Source organism: Miniopterus schreibersii (assembly GCF_964146895.1).
Source record: "Miniopterus schreibersii genome assembly, chromosome: 6".
Classification (NCBI taxonomy): domain Eukaryota; kingdom Metazoa; phylum Chordata; class Mammalia; order Chiroptera; family Miniopteridae; genus Miniopterus; species Miniopterus schreibersii.
This window is the reverse complement of record NC_138107.1, coordinates 14,057,601-14,075,129: the sequence shown is the minus strand read 5'-3', so window position 1 is coordinate 14,075,129 and position 17,529 is coordinate 14,057,601. Positions and strand designations below refer to the sequence as shown.

The following is a 17,529-nucleotide window of genomic DNA, read 5'->3' as shown; positions in this document are numbered from 1 at the left end:
GCACCTGTCCTGGGGTACAGCATCCAAGCAAGGGTATCTTCCCAGAACATGTTCTCTACCGGTGAAGCTCAAGGAATGGAAATGGGGTCTCTGTGACCCTACCACTAAAAGGTGGGTACCTAGGCTAGGTGTGTCCTGAACCAGAGGAAAGCCTCTGAAGCTGTATGTTTTAAGATTTAAAAGTCCCACCCACATAGCAGGAAGCAAATATTCGGAACTCATATCCTCAGCAGGTGCTTTGCTAGTCAGTCAGCACCCACTTATTGAGCGCTAGCTATGTGCCAAGCACTGGCTGTCACCCAAACTAACGGAGATGGGTGGATGCCTCTATTCAAGATTGATGTGAAGATCAAGAGACACTGAGACTTCCTGTCTGTGAAAGCACATGGAAGGCGATCCTTCCTTTTGTCTGCAAACATTTACTGACTGTTTACTATGAGCTGAAACTTGTATTGGATCCTGGGGAAGCCCCACCCTCAAGGACCCATACTGAACCCCCATTTCCCACCCAGGCTTTGGTCCCACTCTCAGGGGAGAATGGCAAGTGCATGACCCACTGCCCTGGCCTGGGGGCAGATCCAGTGTCCTCAAAGTAATGGGCTATTACCTTTGGGGATGTCATGCTCCAAGGAGTCCATGAAGTCCAGGGAGGGGTCTAGATCAGCCTTCTCAAGCAAGGTCTTGTTCTTCAGGTCAACAGGCTCCCTGAAGTGGAAGTAGGAACTGAGCTTCTTGGCTTCAGACAAGGTCAGTCCTAAAAAGAGGTAGCAGGTGGGAAGGGAACCCCACAGCTCACTTTCTCTATGTATGGGGAGCACATGAAGGGGCTTGCAAATGACCCAATCAACTACTGACAGAGAACTGAAGGGAGAAGAGGGAATAGTGTTCCCTCAGCCCAAATTTGGCCCAGGTACTGCAATGAGGAGAGACCAAGGAGGATGAAGGTGTGAAAAGGCAGGGAGGCCAGACCCACGGAAGACCAGAGTCCCAGGTGGCCAAATTCTCTCCCACCCTCAGGCAGAATCAAGGCAGGATCCAGTGACTGGATAACCCATGTCAACCACCAATGACAGGTCATTGGACATATCTTCCCAACAGATGTGGTCACAGCTGTTCCTTCACTGAGGAAGTGGGCAGTTCGGCCCAGACTCCCGGACATATGTCTGACTGTGCTTGGCAAGAGATGCCCTCCTGCCCAGGAGAGGGGCCCAGAGAACTCACCTTCAAAGGTCCGATTGACATGGATGGGTCCAAAAGGGGTCTTAAAGAGGGCTCCTCGGGGGATAATAGCCACGGCCTTGTCGATCTGGTCAATGATGGACACCAAGCGGGTCTCCTCCTTGACCCGGACCTGAGGAGACAGGAGACAAGCCTTCCTGCCAGGGCGCTGTGCCCACTCACCCCTGGTGCAGAGCCCTCTGCATAACCATCTGACCCGGGCTACCACGGTGTAGATACCTGGTCCATGGAAAATCACACTGGTCGAGCCCTCCCTTTCCTCCTATCAAGATTTTCTTTATTTTAAAATTGGTAATAATACTGGTGGTGCAATATTTAAAACTATGTTTTAAAAAAAGCAGTCTCTCTCACCCCATCCCTCATTCCCTAATTGCCCTCACTGGGAGCAGGAACATATCATCTTATCATCAGATTTAAATGTTGCTTCTGCCCGGCCGGGCGTGGCTCAGTGGTTGAGCATCGACCTAGGATCCAGGAGATCGAGGTTCGATTCCCAGTCAGGGCACATGCCCGGGTTGCAGGCTCACAGCCAATCAATGACAACTCTCTCATCATTGATGTTTCAACTCTCTCTCTCCCTCTCCTTTCTTCTCTCTAAAATCAATAAAGATATATTTAAAAATAATAATAAATGTTGCTGCTTTTGCCTTTTGAAAATATTAAAGCAATCATGCTTACTGTAAACTATTTGGGTAATCAGAAATATTTTATAATATACCTAAGAGAATTAAAACCATTCATGATCCTACTTCCTAAAGATAATCACTGATAGCACATTGGTGTCCTTCCTTCTATCTTTTTTCTGTGCATATATTTAAAGCACAAGTAGAGTCATAGTTTATATAGTTTCATATCCTACTCCTTGACTTAATGTTATTTGCCCAGCATCACCCCATATTATAACATTTTGTATGCAGTTGAAATTTGGTTACAATCATTATCAAGGGCAACCCTGAGCAAAAGGATCTCATAGAGCTGTTGGAAAAAAGCAGCCCTTGACAGTGAAAACATGCCATCAGGGGCCCCCAGAGTCACTCAGCCACCTATTTCCCATGGGCTACTGACTGGAATTATTTACAAAGGGGGAGATGGAAACTAATATTTAATAAGTGTCTAGGCCAAGGGTTTTAAATATGTCACCTCATTTAATCTGCACAAGCCCAAAAAGTAAATATAATTATCCCAATTTTACAGAAAATAAAACTAAAGGCAAGTTAAATTTGTCAGGTGGGAGGGCTTGGGCATTGGACCCAGACTTTGGGCATCACCTAAGTTCAAGTGCAGAGGCTGTGTTTTGAATTCTGGGTTTGTCTAATTTCAAAACTTGAGCTCCTTACTTTTTTGACCTAGCTTTCCATTTCTAGGAGTTGATCATTCAGATAGGCTGCATACACTGGAAATGCTGCATGTACAAGGTCACTCATTGTGGCACTGCTTGTCAGGGCTAAACCTTGGAAACCTCCATTCCCATGAAAAGGTCACTGGCTAAATCAGGGTGCATTCACACAAGGGTAAAAAAAGTGGGGAGGCTCTTTAAGGCACTGAGATAGAAAGATCTCCTAAATGTATTGTTAGGTAAAAAATACAAGGTGAAGAACTGTGTGTATAACATGCTGCCATTTGTTTTGTTTTGTTTTGAAGATAGAGAGAGAATATGTAGAGGTAAGGTATTTGCTATCATTGGGAACAGAGCTCCTCATGCTTAAACATGAATTCAAACCCCCCAGGGATGTACTGAAATGCAGATCCTGATGCCCCTCCGCCCCACCATCCTGCATTTCTCACTCCCGGGCATAGTGATGCTTCTGCTCCAGGCTGCACTTTGAGTAGCAAGATTTGGACACACACATGCAAAACGGTTACATTACTGTACCCCAGAAAAAGGACCGGGGTGACTGGAAAACAGGAATGGGTGGGACACTTCACTATATTCCTTTTTGTACCTTTGAATTTTGAACCATGGGGATGTATTTCTAGGAAAACAAAAATTGGCACAAAATATAAGAGCCTAGGCCCTTGCCCTTACCCCAGAGCTCAGCACAGACCCCTTCTTCCCTGCCCCTGCCCCAGAGCCAGGCTCCTCAAGAGCTGCCCATCCACACCCACACTTGCTCAGGAGCTGTGTTGTTACATTGCTGTCACCATAATTTCTATCAGGCTAGGTTTCAGATGGCCCGGGCCCCCCTCTCTCATGGTCACTCACCACTACTTCTTCTAAGGCCTTGTCACCCTCGTTCACCTTCTGCAGCTCGGTGTATTCATAATCGTGTGAGGGGTCCCCCATGAAGCGGCCCTTCACCATGGATGTCTGCACCATCATCTCCTCTGTGGCTGGAGGCAGGAGGCTCCACTCCATGCAGTTCAGGCTGCCAACAACATCCACACCACCCTGGTTTCCAGTTCCCCTCCCACTCGGGCTCCCTGCCTCCACCGCTCCTCCCCAGGGTGAGGCCCAAGGAACACTCCTGGGAGTCACGCCTTTCCCCTTAGAAGCCCTAAGTGTCTATGGTGCACCCACCCCCATATGTGATGCAAATTCAATTTTATTTTTTTTAAGGTCACAAAAGGTTCATGTATGCCAAAATTCCAAGACCTTCTTCCTAGATATCTGGTCTGTAAGATTCCGGATGTGTTCTGGAAGTTGAATTTTCCTCTATTGCAGGTGCCTCTGCTTCGACTGGCCCCTAATTCATGCTCAGTCTGCCTGCTGAGCCCGCAGCATGGCCATCTTCCCCATTTCTCAGGAAGGCGGGGCCCAGATTCAAGGACCTCTCCGTCTTTGTCTTCAAGAGCACTAGCCAGCCCAGTCCCTTCTCACTTGCCACCAGGAGAGAACACCCTCCCACTCCTCTCTGGTACACTCAGGGCCTGTGTCCCAGCCTACTCTCTGCTCATCTTTCCTCCCTTCACTCTCTACTGCCTCCTTCTCAACATAAAAACTTCTGGACCTTCTAACACAATGGCCCTCAAATCCATGCCCCTCTAGAAAATGCCCCTTTCCTGTCCCTCCCTCCTCTGCTTCAACTCTAAGTAATAATCTCAGAACAGTTTGCCCTCTGAGAGCCCACCTTCCCCCCACTTTCACTCTCTGCACCATGCACCATGATTTCTGCCCCCACCACCTGAAGAAACTGCTTAGGAGAAGGTCATCACCATGGGATGACCTAAAAGACAACAAATGCATTCCCATTCCTACTTCTTTGGATATTTCCTTCTCCCTCCTCCAGTGCCTTAAGTATTTCCAGGGATCTATTCTCACCCCTCTTTTCTCTCTGTTGTCTCACCCTACTGATTCCTAGAGCCCCAGCTAATGACTTGTCGGTACCCAGAATCCAACCAACCACCTCTCACAATCTCCACAGCTTCCCCCCTGGGCCAAGCCACAATCTACTCTTGCCTAGATACTGCAGTAGCCTCCTAACTGGACTCCTAACTTCCATACTCACTCCTCCTTCAGTCTAGTCCCCACTCAGTCATTAAAACCTAAGCCAGATCATGCCTCTATGCAGAACCTTTCCAGTACTTCCCATTGGGCCAAGTCCTTACAAGGCCCTGCATGATTGTCTCCAGCCCCTTACCTCTGTGACCTCATGTCCTTCAATGTCCTCCTCCCTCACTCCTCTCTAGCCACACTAGCCTGTGTGAGGTTCCACAAACACACTAAGCACACGCCTGCCTCGGGGCCTTTGCCCTTGCCTGGGATTCTTTTCCCTCAAATAAACACATAACTCACTCAGTTGCTCCAGGTTTCTTCTCAAATGTCGTCTTATCATAGGCCATCCCTGACCACCCTATTTACAGTAGTGCCCAATCCTGCATTCTCTATCCCCCTTCCCACTTAGCACCAGCTGACACGCAATACCTGTGTGCACTTATTTGTTATGTCTCCCCTCCCCTGCCACACACACTATAATGTAAATTTTATGAATACAAGGACTTTGTCTCATTTACCACTGAATTCCTGCTGCCTAAATCAATGCTGGCACATAGTAGGTGCTGAAGAAATAAAACTTAAGGAATAAAAGGAAATGAGTCTCAAATCTCTATCTTCAGTTCAATTTTTTCTTCTGGATTCCAGATCTGTACTTTAATACACCTCCTTACCACCCTGCCCTCCAGGCACCTCACATCAAATTCACTGATAGTCCCTCCTTGAATTCTTCCCCAGCGAGTGGCACCAGCACATAACCAGCTGCTAAGCTGGAAGGAGTCAGCCTTGACCCCTTCTTCGCCTCTCCCATTCAGTCACAAATCCTGGCAGTTCTACCACTTAAATCTTTCTAACCCACCCCCTGTCCTCAATTCCCTCAGCTGGACACTGCAACAGATCTCTAAATGCATGCCCACTTCCGGCCATTCTGCCCACTCAGATCGGAGCAGGCTCTTCTTGCTTATAGCCCTGCCATGGCTCCCCATAGCCTATGGACAAAGCTCAAACCCCTAGGCTTCTCTATCCAGTTCTACATAACACCTGCTGCCACTGTTATGTTTACCTACCTGCTATTCTCCCAAACACTCCAAGCCAGCTTCAGCCATCAAGTTTGCGTGACTTTTCCCGATACCTTCCTGGAGAACTGTTCATCTTTCAGATGGCAAAGAAGTTCCCCTCCTTGGTCATCTTACTTAACTGCTCTCTAGGAGAATGCCCACCTTGGTCTCCCTTTGTGTACAACTCTATTCTAGTTTTGCCCTGGCCGGTGTGGCTCAGTTGGTTGAGCATGGTCCCATGCACCAAGAGGTAGGTCACTGGTTCAATTCCTGGTCAGGGCACACACCCAGATTGTGGGCTCAAACCCCAGTAGGGGGCATGCAGAAGGCAGCCTACCAATGTTTCTCTCTCACATTGATGTCTCTCCCCCCTTCCTTCCTCTCTCTCTAAAATTAATAACTTAAAAAAAAATAGCAACCCTATTCTAGTTTTAACACACTTTGCTGTAATTGAGGGGTTACACATCAGTTTCCCTCCCTAAGATGTGAATAAGTTGGGAGTTGGGGTTGGTCAGCCTCAGCCCTCTTTGTAACCCCAAGTCTAGCACAGGATGCATCCAACCAGTGTTGGATCAATGCATGGATAGATAAATGAAGTCTCCAACTTCCTGCACCTAAGGGACTGCTTTGTAAGGTGTTGAACTCCCCATCAACGCTGGGGATAGTCAAAAAGCAGCTGCATGGTCCTGAATGGGAGTGTCCAGGTAATTTTCCCCAGTTCTAAATCCCTTCTCTCCCATTCCACATTCCTTCACTACTTCCTTAGAGAGCCTCCTGTGAGCCAGCACCTCCAGAAAAGATGGTTTCTTTGGACATGCTTCCAAAGAGCACCATCCCCAGCACCACCACCCCGCCGGGGAGCTTCTGACCCTTCTCCAAACTCAGCTCTTCCCAAAGCCAGACCTGCCGGCACCAGGCTTGCACCTGGCTTCTAATCCAGGTCTCCATTATCCAGGAACATTCACCTTGCTCTGCCTCCGTCCTTGGCTCAGACTCTACTGAAAACCCACCAGCCTCTAAGTTTCTCCTGCATCCTTTTGCTCCACGCTTAAAAGTGTCCTGCTAGAGCCCCGCCCTCTCAGACCTCGCTCACCACTTCCCCGCCCCCTTAGGCTCCATTTGGCTCTCAAGTCCCCAGCCCCGCCCCTCGGGCCAACCCCATTCCCTGCTCCTCAAATCCCATCTCCACCAGTTTCCGTGACCCCGTGGCCCCCGCCCCTTTCGGTTCCTACCACCGCCCACTCTTGCGGGCCCCCCAGCGGCCCTCTTTCCGCATCGCCCTGAGGCCTTGGTCACCTGTACAGCGTCTTGCGCGGGGCGAGGTGGTCCTCACTCAGGCCCTGCGCGATGTAGTAATCGGAGACGAGGCCGAGGATGCGGCCCCAGAAGAGCACCCGGCTGTAGCGGTAGTCGCGCTTAACCAGCAAAAGGGAAGTGAGCAGCGAGGCCCGACGGTCGGGGCTGAGGCCCTGCCCGCTGCCAGACGCCAGCTCTAGGGACAGCAGGAGGCTATCCGCGTCCATCTCCGCAGCCGCTCAACTCGACGCCCTCCAGGTTGCTAGGGGAAGCCGTCTCCATGGAGACCCAAAGCTCCGCCCTCCCCTCAAGCAGGAAGTAGGATTACACCCACCTGTGGCCCTGCCCTTCCGGGGCCTCTGGCCAGCCCTAATTCCCTGCGAGCCCTTCCCAAGTGCCTGGGCACCCTCTAGTTCCCGCCCTCTTCCTTTTCTGAGTTGGTGACAGGATGTGTTCAGTTGTCACAGCATCCGCGTGGTTTCCCCTAAAACAGATAGGCTACAGTGTGAGGTCGGAGGGCCCAGCCCAGCCCAATTCCATAGATATCTTTGCCTTTCTCGAGTCCTTCCACAGTCTACATTTATTGAGTCCTCAATGTATATTCAGTGGGGGCTTGAGAAGAAAAACAATTACCCATCAGGGTGCAAACCCAGGTTTCGAGCTGATCCCCAGGAGGGGGCGTGCAGGAGGCAGCCAATCAATGACTCATCATTGATGTTTCTCTCCCTCTTCCTCTCTCTCTCTGAAATCAATAGACATATTTAAAAATTAAAAATAAAATACTCTTGGCACTAAGTCTAGGCATCTGAGACAATCCCCACCAACTACAGATCCTGCAAGACCTGGATGCATCCATTCCATTCTCTTCAATCTTCAGATGTCTCTCCCTTTACCCCTTCCATAGTACTATTCCTCCTAAGTGGCAAATGAAGACCAAGGCAATAGGGCAAGGTATAAGGCCACTTTGGGAAAAGGGGTTGTGAAGAGGGGTACAAAAAGGGTGACATTTACAGACTGCACTTTCCCAGCAACTACCAGCTACTTACCTACCTGAGGCCCCACAACAGTTGCTTTTAGGCCCAAATGGTAGCAACACGTGAAAGGGCAGAACCCCACTGCATCTGGGCCTCTTCACTCCCTGGGCTAAAGAATGACTACTTCTTCACACCTACCTCTGGAATCCCCAGCCACGATCAAGCATAAACAGGTGCCTTAGCAAGCTTGTTGTCAGGGGAGGTGGGATTTATTGTTAATATTAACTGATCCTTGTGGGGGGAGGTGGAAGAGGGCATAGTGGGGATAACTGGTGATGGAAAAAATAAAATGAAATAGACATAAGATTTTATATATATAGTGATCTTTTACTTCTGGGTTCCTTTGGAGAGGATCATAAAATCAAAATGTCCTGGGACCCAATGCCAAGCCAATAGAGAAGTGTCTGAATTACCCAGATAATTACTTTGTTTTAGTTGTCCAGATATTGTTTATGAAGCCTTTTAAAATCAGTACTTGAGGGAGCTTCACATGGATTAATGTGTCTTCCATCTCAAAATAATTTATAACTCTGTTCCAAACCCTCCCTCCCTCCAGTCAGACCCCTCACTCAGCCTGTCCCTTCCCAAATGGAAGATATAGCCTGTTCCTCTTCTGTAAGGTAATACCATCAGGCAGAGAAACAGCCAAAATTCTAGCTGGTGGAATATGCTTCAGGTGGTCACAGCACAGAAAAGAACCCAAACCTTTTGTTTTCGTTGATTCCATATTTACTCAGCACCTGTTAATGTCAGAACCCAATGTAGGGAAACACAATATGAAGCCAGAGAGGAAAGTCCTGCAGCTTTTCAATACTACCACGTTTGGCAGGGCAAACCTTGTTTAATTATTTCACAGTAAAACCACAAAGGATGCATAGCAGTGTAAAGCACTCAGCCTCTAGTGCCAGGTGGAATGGGCATGGTTTCCACTCTCAGGCAAGTTATTCAATCTACCCAACCCTCATCTATAAAATGGGAACAATGACAGAAAACAAGGTTGTTAGATTAGATAAAATGTATGCGAAGTGCTTAAAAGAGAGCATAAAATATAAACTATTTTTGTTTTCTTAACAGAACATAAAGCATTCTTCTTAAAACATAAAAAAATAATTTATATATTTATACTGTCCCCATTTATATACACACCCTTAGCTCCAACACCAGCAGGGTGAGGACTGTGTATTCAACTCACTTCCAAGAAATAAGCAGGTGCTCTCAGGGACAAGGAGCAGCATCATGCTGGAGAGTGTAACAGTAAGAACCAGGATAGCCAAGTCAGAGATGTCGCTAAGGAGGAATTGCCACAGGCAAGAAGGTAGGGTTTGCCTAAGGACAATACTGCCAACAGTAACTGCCAGCGGCCATCAGACAACTGCAGTGGAGACAGGCAGGGCTGAATTCCAGAAGGGTCAGTCCTGGGGCCTCAGCTACAGTTCAACAGGGTTTTGCAAAGACACTCTGTTTTTCCTCTCAGCCCAGTCTTTCAGCCCCATTCCCCTGTGTCCCCTCTGCTTTGGGCATACATTTTAATGGTCGCCAAACCAGTATGTGGCAAGGAAAGAACAGTGGGCTAGGAGTTAGCTGATGAGAACCCTAGTCCCAGCTCACATCAAACTGTTACAGAACCTTGGCCAAGTCACTCAACTTCCCAGACTGGCCTGGGGCTGATAAAGAGAAAGCACCATTAGTAAAATAAATAAATAAATAAATAACATTATATAAATAATTAAGAGACCAAGGAGAAAGACAAAATACTCTAGCCGCAAGCCTGGAAAGTCTCTTTAAGCCAAGAGTTTTGGGAAAATTTAATATTAATTCATTCATTTTATATTTAAGTTCATGAGTCACACCAACATTTATGTCCCTGGTAAAAATTCTTAAAGGCCACAGAAAAGGGACACCTCCATAATAGTGTCTATGGGCTCACATTTGATTTCCAACCCCAAACAGAAAGGTCTGACCCAGTCAACCTTTGATTCAAAGAGATGTTATTCAATGAGGATTATTCCAGTCCCAGTCACACCATCAGCTCACCAGGAAGTCTGTGAAGGGGAAGCAGGCAGCCAGGACAGAACCTTCCTCTCATCAGGAAGCAACTCTAACTCCAGGCAAAAGATGGGTGACTTGGTGCCACAGAAGGAAAGATAATTTAGCCACTGTGTTCACAATTAAGAAGCATCCCCACTCACTCGTGAAAGCCTTTCAATGTCACTGGTGCCTGAAACCAAACATAATCCTCCCAGGCTGTGACTGGGATGGAGGGTCTGCCACAGGACAGGGTCACAGTCAGTTTGTGGCCCCGTTTGGGCACTCTGTAGTTTAGCCTGGGTCGAAACCAATCTTCTCCACAATCACGGTGCCCCTGTGCCATGACAATGGTGCCCATGAGCGGAGGCGCCTGCAGCTCATTGAAGGCATCAGCCATAAAAATGGCTCGGAAGATGTGGCGCAAACAAGCTGCTGTGCTCACGCTCTGGTCCACACTGTTGGGCGCCAAGCGGGACAAGTCAAGCTCGTAAAATTCCTTGGGACTTAGAACATTGCCTCCAAGGAGGATCAGCACTCGTGGTACTAGCGTCCGGGCAAAGAGACCCTCTAGGTGGCTAAGGACACTCTCCAGTTCTGCCAGCGTTTGTTGGCATTTTCTGCTGTTTGCCTCGGTGGTGGCCCAAGGTTTCTTCTTCACCGTGTCCTCTGCCTATGAAGACAAAGAATGGTGAGAGAGAAGGCAAGGTAGGGGAAAGCTAATTACCACTGAAGAACCCTGGTGGTTGGGATATAGTAGACTATGGGGCTGGATTTCCAGTTCAGTGAATTGCCACAGCTAAGACACTGGGTTTTATCAGAGGGAAATATATCCAAAAGGAAAATACATTCTTTGTATAAACCATAACTGTCCCACACTTAGAACAGCAAAGACAGTGTTCTGAAGTAGGAGGGCATCCAGAAATAAGCAACTAAAGCAGTTAAGGATATTTGGTAGCATAGTAGGTGGCAAATTTTTGCTGTACTAGGAGTGATAACAGGAATGAGGATTGTTTGGTCTAATAAAGGTGATTCTGAAGTTGATCTTCCAATTAAACATGGCAAATTGAACACATGCGTATTTGTGTTCCCATATGAAATACTACTAAATGAAAGGAAAAAGAAAGGAGAGGGGAAGGAAGGAAGGGAGGGAGAGAGGGAGGGGAGGGGAGGGGAGGGGAGGGGAGGGGAGGGGAGGGGAGGGGAGGGGAGGGGAGGGGAGGGGAGGGGAGGGGAGGGGAGGGGAGGGGAGGGGAGGGGAGGGGAGGGGAGGGGAGGGGGGAGGGAGGGGAGGGGGGAGGGAGGGGAGGGGAGGGGAGGGGAGGGGAGGGGGGAGGGAGGGGAGGGGGGAGGGGAGGGGAGGGGAGGGGGGAGGGAGGGGAGGGGGGAGGGAGGGGAGGGGAGGGGGGAGGGAGGGGAGGGGGGGAGGGGAGGGGAGGGGAGGGGGGAGGGAGGGGAGGGGAGGGGGGAGGGAGGGGAGTGAAAGGGAAGGAGGATGCCCATGGGCAAAGAGACCTGGAAAATAGACAACAGTGGCCAAAGGCAACAACAAATTTTTGGAGGACAGAAAGCAGATAAAAGAATTCAAGTGTTATAGAGGGGACTCCCGTGAGAAGCAAACTGATTCACGCAGAACCCCAGAAAGGCTCAGGAATTGCTGACTTAGGCACTGCAAAAGGCAAGAGTGAATGTAAGGGGAATGAGTGAAAACATGAGGACCCTACGATCACTTGCCAATTTCCTCCATCCAGAAAGAAGACTTTCCAATAGTGATGTTTTGGGAGTCCTACAAAGAGACCACTAGGTCTCCCAATATCCTTAAAGTCTATCAGCTCACAAGGCCCAGCCATGCATACAGAGCTTTCAATGACTTATTCTTAAATATTTACCAGACACAGACTAAAAACCTCTAACATGAAAGTCAGAGACCAAAACAAAAAGAAGGAGGAATCTGGAAGAAATGGAGACACTGCAAGGAACAGAGGAAAACCTCAAAAATAATTATGTTCAGGTAAGAGAAGTTCATACAGAGGTGAAACAATGGGATGCAATTAAAAAGGAACATGCGGCCCTGGCTCAGCCACAAGGTAGCTCAACTGATTAGAGTGTCAGCCTGATACGCACAAAGGTTATGGATTCTATAACCAGTCAGGGCACATACAAGAATCAACCAATGAATGTTTAAATAAGTGGAACAACAAATCGGTTTCACTCTCACTCTCTCCCTTCCTCTCTCTCTCAAATCAATCAATCAATCAATAAAATTTTAAAAGGAACATGCAAAAATTAAGAAAGAGCCCTTAAGACTATGACTGCCAAAAGAGAACAAAAGTAACAGAAGTGTTGGAATATAAAGTCAAAGAAGTTCCCCAGAAAGTAGAACATAAAAACAAAGAGAGAGAAAATATAAATTTGGAGAGAGAAGACATTAAAATTAAAGGGTTGCTGGGCATGGCTCAGCTGTTGAGCGTCAACCTGGGATCCAGGCAATTGGGGTTAGACTCCCTATCAGGGCACACGCCCAGGTTGCAGGCTCCATCCCCAGTCGGGAGGCAGCTGATCAATGACTCTCTCATTATTGATGTTTCTATTTCTCTCTCTCCCTCTCCTTTCCTCTCTCTGAAATCAACAAAGATTTTTTTTTTTTAAAGTCAATTCATAAAGTCCAAATGCAACACAACAGGAGTTTCAGAAAAAAAAAATGAGAAAGAGTGGGGAGGGTTAGACTATCAAAGATTAGACCATGGAGAAAGTGACTGAAGCCATGGGATGAAACGCATTCCTTACAGCTGCTTAAGCTGACAAGCCCTGAAGATCCCTTAGACCCCCTTTTTAACCTTCCTACCATCTAATGGCCACAGAGTCTCCCCACCAACTTTCTCCGGAAGCCTGTGCCTACCTGGGGAGAAGGTTTTCGGTAGAAGTGCTTAAGCTGTTCATAGGGCAGAGGGAGTTGCTGGCGTTGATACATGACATGCTTTAGAAGTTCACAAGTAAATTGACAGCAGCCTTCCCGGCTTACAGGCCCGGGAAACACCACTGGCACCAAGCAGTCTCGGGGGCAAAAAGAGTCCGAACGGTTGGGAGGTTCTTGGGCAGTGGTAGTATCGAGTAGTTCTATCTGGGGGGCGTGGGTTTCCTCCGACTCCTCATACCACTCCAAATCTGGTAAGCGCACAGAGGGACAAGAGAGAAAAATTAAAATCTCAAAGACCAAAATCAGTCTTCTCATTCCCTATCAGCCACCCTAACCCCGACACATGCCCATTCCCTCAGCAAACTCCAGTGTGGGTGGAGGCCGGGGGATTCCTAATCCCAGTCGCCCAAGGTTATTTAAGTGACGGCTGGATGGTGAGAAAGCGGGGCCGGGGGAGGGTGGGCGGTAGAATTTCTGAGGCAGGGGACTGATGCTACACTCAGAAAGTGGAGGCCCTGATCTGAATTGAAAGACAATGTAGTCAAGCGGGGTCCAGAAGGCCGCCAAGATGAAGGCAGAGTGGGGGTGAACCAATGAGATCCAGGGCCGTGGGGCGATGGAGTCACTCTGGCCGAGCCAGAGCCGGAAGGGACGCCGAGAAACGCGCACAAGGAAGACCGGCCAGAGAAAGGGCCCAGGGATAAATGACGGGAGGTTGCGGCGGCAGGGAACTAGGTCTCCCAAGTAACCCGAGATCCCGACCCCACGCCTTACCTGGGACTGCGGCGGAGGACAGCACTTCCGGCTCCGGAGCTGCCATTACTACCTCCTCGTCGTGCAGTTTGAATAGGCGCCGCGCGGGGTATCATGGGAAGCCTCCACTTCCGGCCTAGGTTGGGCCTGGAGGGAACGCGGCGCCGCCGCAGGGTGGTGCAGGCAGAGCCGCGGTGAGAAGTGAGCCTTCGCTCCCTCCCTAACGCCCCCGCACCCGTACCAGGAAAGCTTCCCCAGCAGGGAACCCACGTGCCCGCAGCCACTGAGCGCTGCCTTCCTAAGGACTCCGCCCTTAAGCATCCTTTCCCTCCAGCGTTCTCTATTCATTGTGCACCTATTTCGTGCGAGGCCCTGTCCTAGGTGCTGGACTCTGGCAAACGACCGAGGCGGACGCCGTCCTCAAGGGGGTTCACTGCCTATAGATACAATACAATGTCATGAATTATACCGTGGGGTGTACACGGGCTGTGGAGGAGAACAGGGGCGCCTAACCTAGACGAGGTGGGAGCAAGGGGTAGTTCAGAGAAAGTGTGCCCAAGAAACTGACCTGTAGGATGAATGAAGGTAAGGAGGAGGACCTCATGATCCTGGAAAAGGTTAGAGACAAGTACATTCTTTATTAAAGGAATGAAAAGAATTCAGGCCCTAGCTGGTGTGCTCAGTGGTTAGAGCATTGCCCAGTGCACCGAAGGGTGGAAAGGTCAAAGGTTCAATTCAGGGTCAAGGCACATACCCAGCATGCAATTGGATGGGGGGGGCACGCCTGAGGCAACCAATGGATGTTTCTCTCTCACATCAGTGTTTCTCTCCTCCCTTCCCCTCTCTCTGGAATCAATGAAAAAAATGTCCTCAGTGAGGATTAAAAAAAAAAAAAAATTATACAGAGCTAAGGCTGTGGTGGACAAACAGGAACCAGATCGTGGCAAGGCTTTATAACCCATGCATGAACTTGATCCTGGGTGTAAGGGATGGAAAAGCTTTGAAAGGTTTAAGTAGGGGAGTAGCATGATTAAATTTACATTTTATAAATTTAATCTCTACACTGGCAGTAGTGTAGAGATTAGATTACAGGCAGGATAAGAAAGGAGACAGGGATACCAGTTAGAGCTAGCAACTGCAATTACCCAACTGCATGGTGAAAGATACCTGAACTAGAGTAGTCACAGTGGGGTAGAGAGAACTAGGTGAATCCTAAAGATATCTAGGAGGTCCAATGAGCATTTCTTGGTGGTTGATCCCAAGAAGAAGAGGAGTGCTAGAGAGAGGCTTTCAAGAAGACAATCAGGTTTTTCACTTCAGCATCTCTATGGCCAGTTGTGCCATTCAAATGAAGGAGGGAACACTAGGAGGATCAGGTTTATTGGGGTGTGGGTAAGGAGAAAAGGTGAGTTCAGTTTTGAATAGGTTGAGTTTGATGTTTCATTGGACAGATATTTAGGAGCGTCATTAGGAATAGAGATAAATATTTGAGTGTCATCAGCATGGAACTGAGTAAGATCATCCAGGGAGATTGTGTAGAATAAGGATGAGCTAGGATCCTAAAGACACTAATGCTTAGGAGATGAGCAGAGAGAGAAAAGAACCTGTGAAGAAGGCTTATGAGTTGCCAGAGAAGTACAGTATCAACAGAAATAGATAAGTATCAAGTCACAGAGGCCAAGAAAAGGTGATGTTTCAGGAAGTAGGAACCAGAGATCAAAACATACTATAAAAGTACAATGATTAAAATACAGTGGTGTTGGCTCAGGAATAAACAAATTATAAAACAGAAGAGAGTCCAGAAACAAATCCATGTATATATAAATCTTACTATATAGGATGAGGGCAATTCTTCAAAGCAAATAACTTGAGACAAATCCCTATCCAATTAGAGGGAGGAATATTAAATTAGTTCCTACCACACATCCTCCATAAAGATAAATTCCAAATAAATTAAAATCTTATGTAAAAGTACTATACACAAAGAATAAATAATGACATACCAGGAAAAATGTTTGTGTGTGTGTATATATACATATATATCCCACAGTCACTTCATAAGTAAGTCCTCCCGGAAACTAAACACATAATACCTTTCATCTCCCAGATCTCCTCCTGGACAGACATCCCTGTTCAGCCTACTTCTCTGCCAGCCTTCACTCCCGTCTGTGGAAAGCCAGGTTGTTCAAGAATGGGATATCAGAATGAGTTATCCCCTCCCATTTCTCAAAAGTTCTTCACTTTTGGGTAGTGAAACTGTGTTGGGGTGGTTGAAAGATCCACAATGAGAGGGCAAGTGTTATCAGGCAAGTGTAGCAGGCCCTGGTTATCATAAGAGCCCAGAGCCGCTAGTGGTGAGAAAGTTGGAATGATTTTAGCTCTCCCTTCCAATCTCCAGCCTTCTTGAGACCTATCACTGAGTTCTTCAGCATCAGCCTCTATCTAGCAGTTTCCCTGGCAGGGTCATGCCCCTGGCTAGGGTTGACCTCTGCAGCATAACCTTCCTTTAGCTGAACAGGGTTGAGAAGAGAGAATTCGCATGTGCTTTCAACCACTGAAGACCACATAAGTGGCTGGGTCTGCTAGGGTCTTTTGCAGATTTTGGCCCTTCTGCTCCCACTGTTTTGGGGAGTTATGCCATGTGGGAAGCAACTGGTTAGTAATCTGCCACCCTCCTTGCCATCTTGGGGGGAAGCCATGGACTCTACCAGGTCTGAACCCCTAAAAGGATCACCAGAGGTAAGTCACTGTTGCTGCTTCTAATTTTCCAAGTTAAACGGAGGTCTGGAGGGATGGGCTGTTTTATTTCTTGGCTGCGTGTGAGCATCTGACTGTTTGTGAAGGGAAGGGAAGTGGACATACAATGAGTGGTGAGTCATGAGATAGCCATGGGCTGGGAATTGAACCTTGGCGTCCTGACTCCCAACCCGGCAACACTGCTTCTGCACTCTGCCTTTCTAGTGTCTTGTACACTGGTCTATGTCCCTAAATGTTTACTCTTTGCTGACTGCCAGAGCCCTAAGGAGCAAGAGAGATGACTTGGCAAGAAAGTCAAAAGTCAGCAATCCTCTGCGGCCCTTGGCCAAGTTTCTATTCCTGGCCACTTCCCCGCCCTCGCAGTGGTTGACATAACCCAAGCCCGAGCCCCAGCTCCGCCCCAAGTAGGTGCGAGGCCCCTCCTATAGCCCTGAATGTTTTAAAACCAAACTGGGTTCTCCCCGATTGGTTCTGCTTCAAAACAAAGAGGAGGGGTAACACTCGCTGCGTGGATCCTGGTAGCCCTCAGGTAGCAAGGCTGGTTTTATGGGTTTGGGCCTCGTGTCGGGGCTACCGCGGTGTCTTGGGCTGCTAAAACCAGCCCCCGGAGGGTGCCGGCCTGGTAATAAAGCAGTGACTGCTGTGTAAAGGTGGCATAATCATCGTAACAATAACAGCCATAATTAGGCTAGCCATCATCCGCCTCCGCCCTGGCATTCGCCCTGACTCACCCCGACGGCACGTCGAACATCGGGGAAGAAACTGAGGCAGGGCTGGAGCCAGCAGGCTGGAGGGACCAGCCGCCGTGAATTTGCAACTCTCCAGGTCTAAAACCTGTTGCCTGGGATCGCATTAAGGAACCAAACCCAGGAGAGCCCTCAATGCTTGATTCCGAAGTAAGCCCTCCGGTGACCCCCACCCCCACCCTGAAGCCTTCTTAGCCTCCCGGAGCGCGGAGACTGAGAGCTAGACTACAGCTCCCTGAGACCTTTGCGCGCAAAGGCGCGCTCCTTGTCTACG

General features: G+C 48.5%; 2 protein-coding genes across 5 annotated transcripts in view; both read right to left on the bottom strand.

The window, feature by feature from the left end:
- Positions 1-7,288, bottom strand: part of RSPH9 (radial spoke head component 9) — a 41,200-nt gene extending 33,912 nt beyond the window's left edge. For 3 of the 4 annotated variants that reach the window (XM_081141397.1, XM_081141400.1, XM_081141398.1), the window contains exons 1-4: positions 7,024-7,287; positions 3,443-3,605; positions 1,222-1,351; positions 608-754 (exon numbers count right to left, since the gene is read on the bottom strand). In XM_081141397.1, coding sequence (XP_080997523.1) covers positions 608-754; positions 1,222-1,351; positions 3,443-3,605; positions 7,024-7,250 — 667 coding nt within the window. In that variant the 5' untranslated portion in view covers positions 7,251-7,287. Of the gene's footprint in view, positions 1-607; positions 755-1,221; positions 1,352-3,442; positions 3,606-7,023 lie in introns of all 4 variants that reach the window. The other variant, XM_081141399.1, reaches the window with a different exon arrangement.
- Positions 7,289-9,844: 2,556 nt separating this feature from the next.
- On the bottom strand, positions 9,845-17,513 carry MAD2L1BP (MAD2L1 binding protein). The gene is made up of 7 exons (XM_081139436.1): positions 17,241-17,513; positions 15,846-15,918; positions 14,321-14,360; positions 14,108-14,189; positions 13,774-13,899; positions 12,982-13,247; positions 9,845-10,755 (listed from the first exon to the last, which is right to left on the bottom strand). Exons 5-7 carry the CDS (start codon positions 13,817-13,819, stop codon positions 10,243-10,245), a joined length of 825 nt encoding a protein of 274 aa, XP_080995562.1. The 5' UTR covers positions 13,820-13,899; positions 14,108-14,189; positions 14,321-14,360; positions 15,846-15,918; positions 17,241-17,513; the 3' UTR covers positions 9,845-10,242.
- Positions 17,514-17,529: the final 16 nt, after the last annotated feature.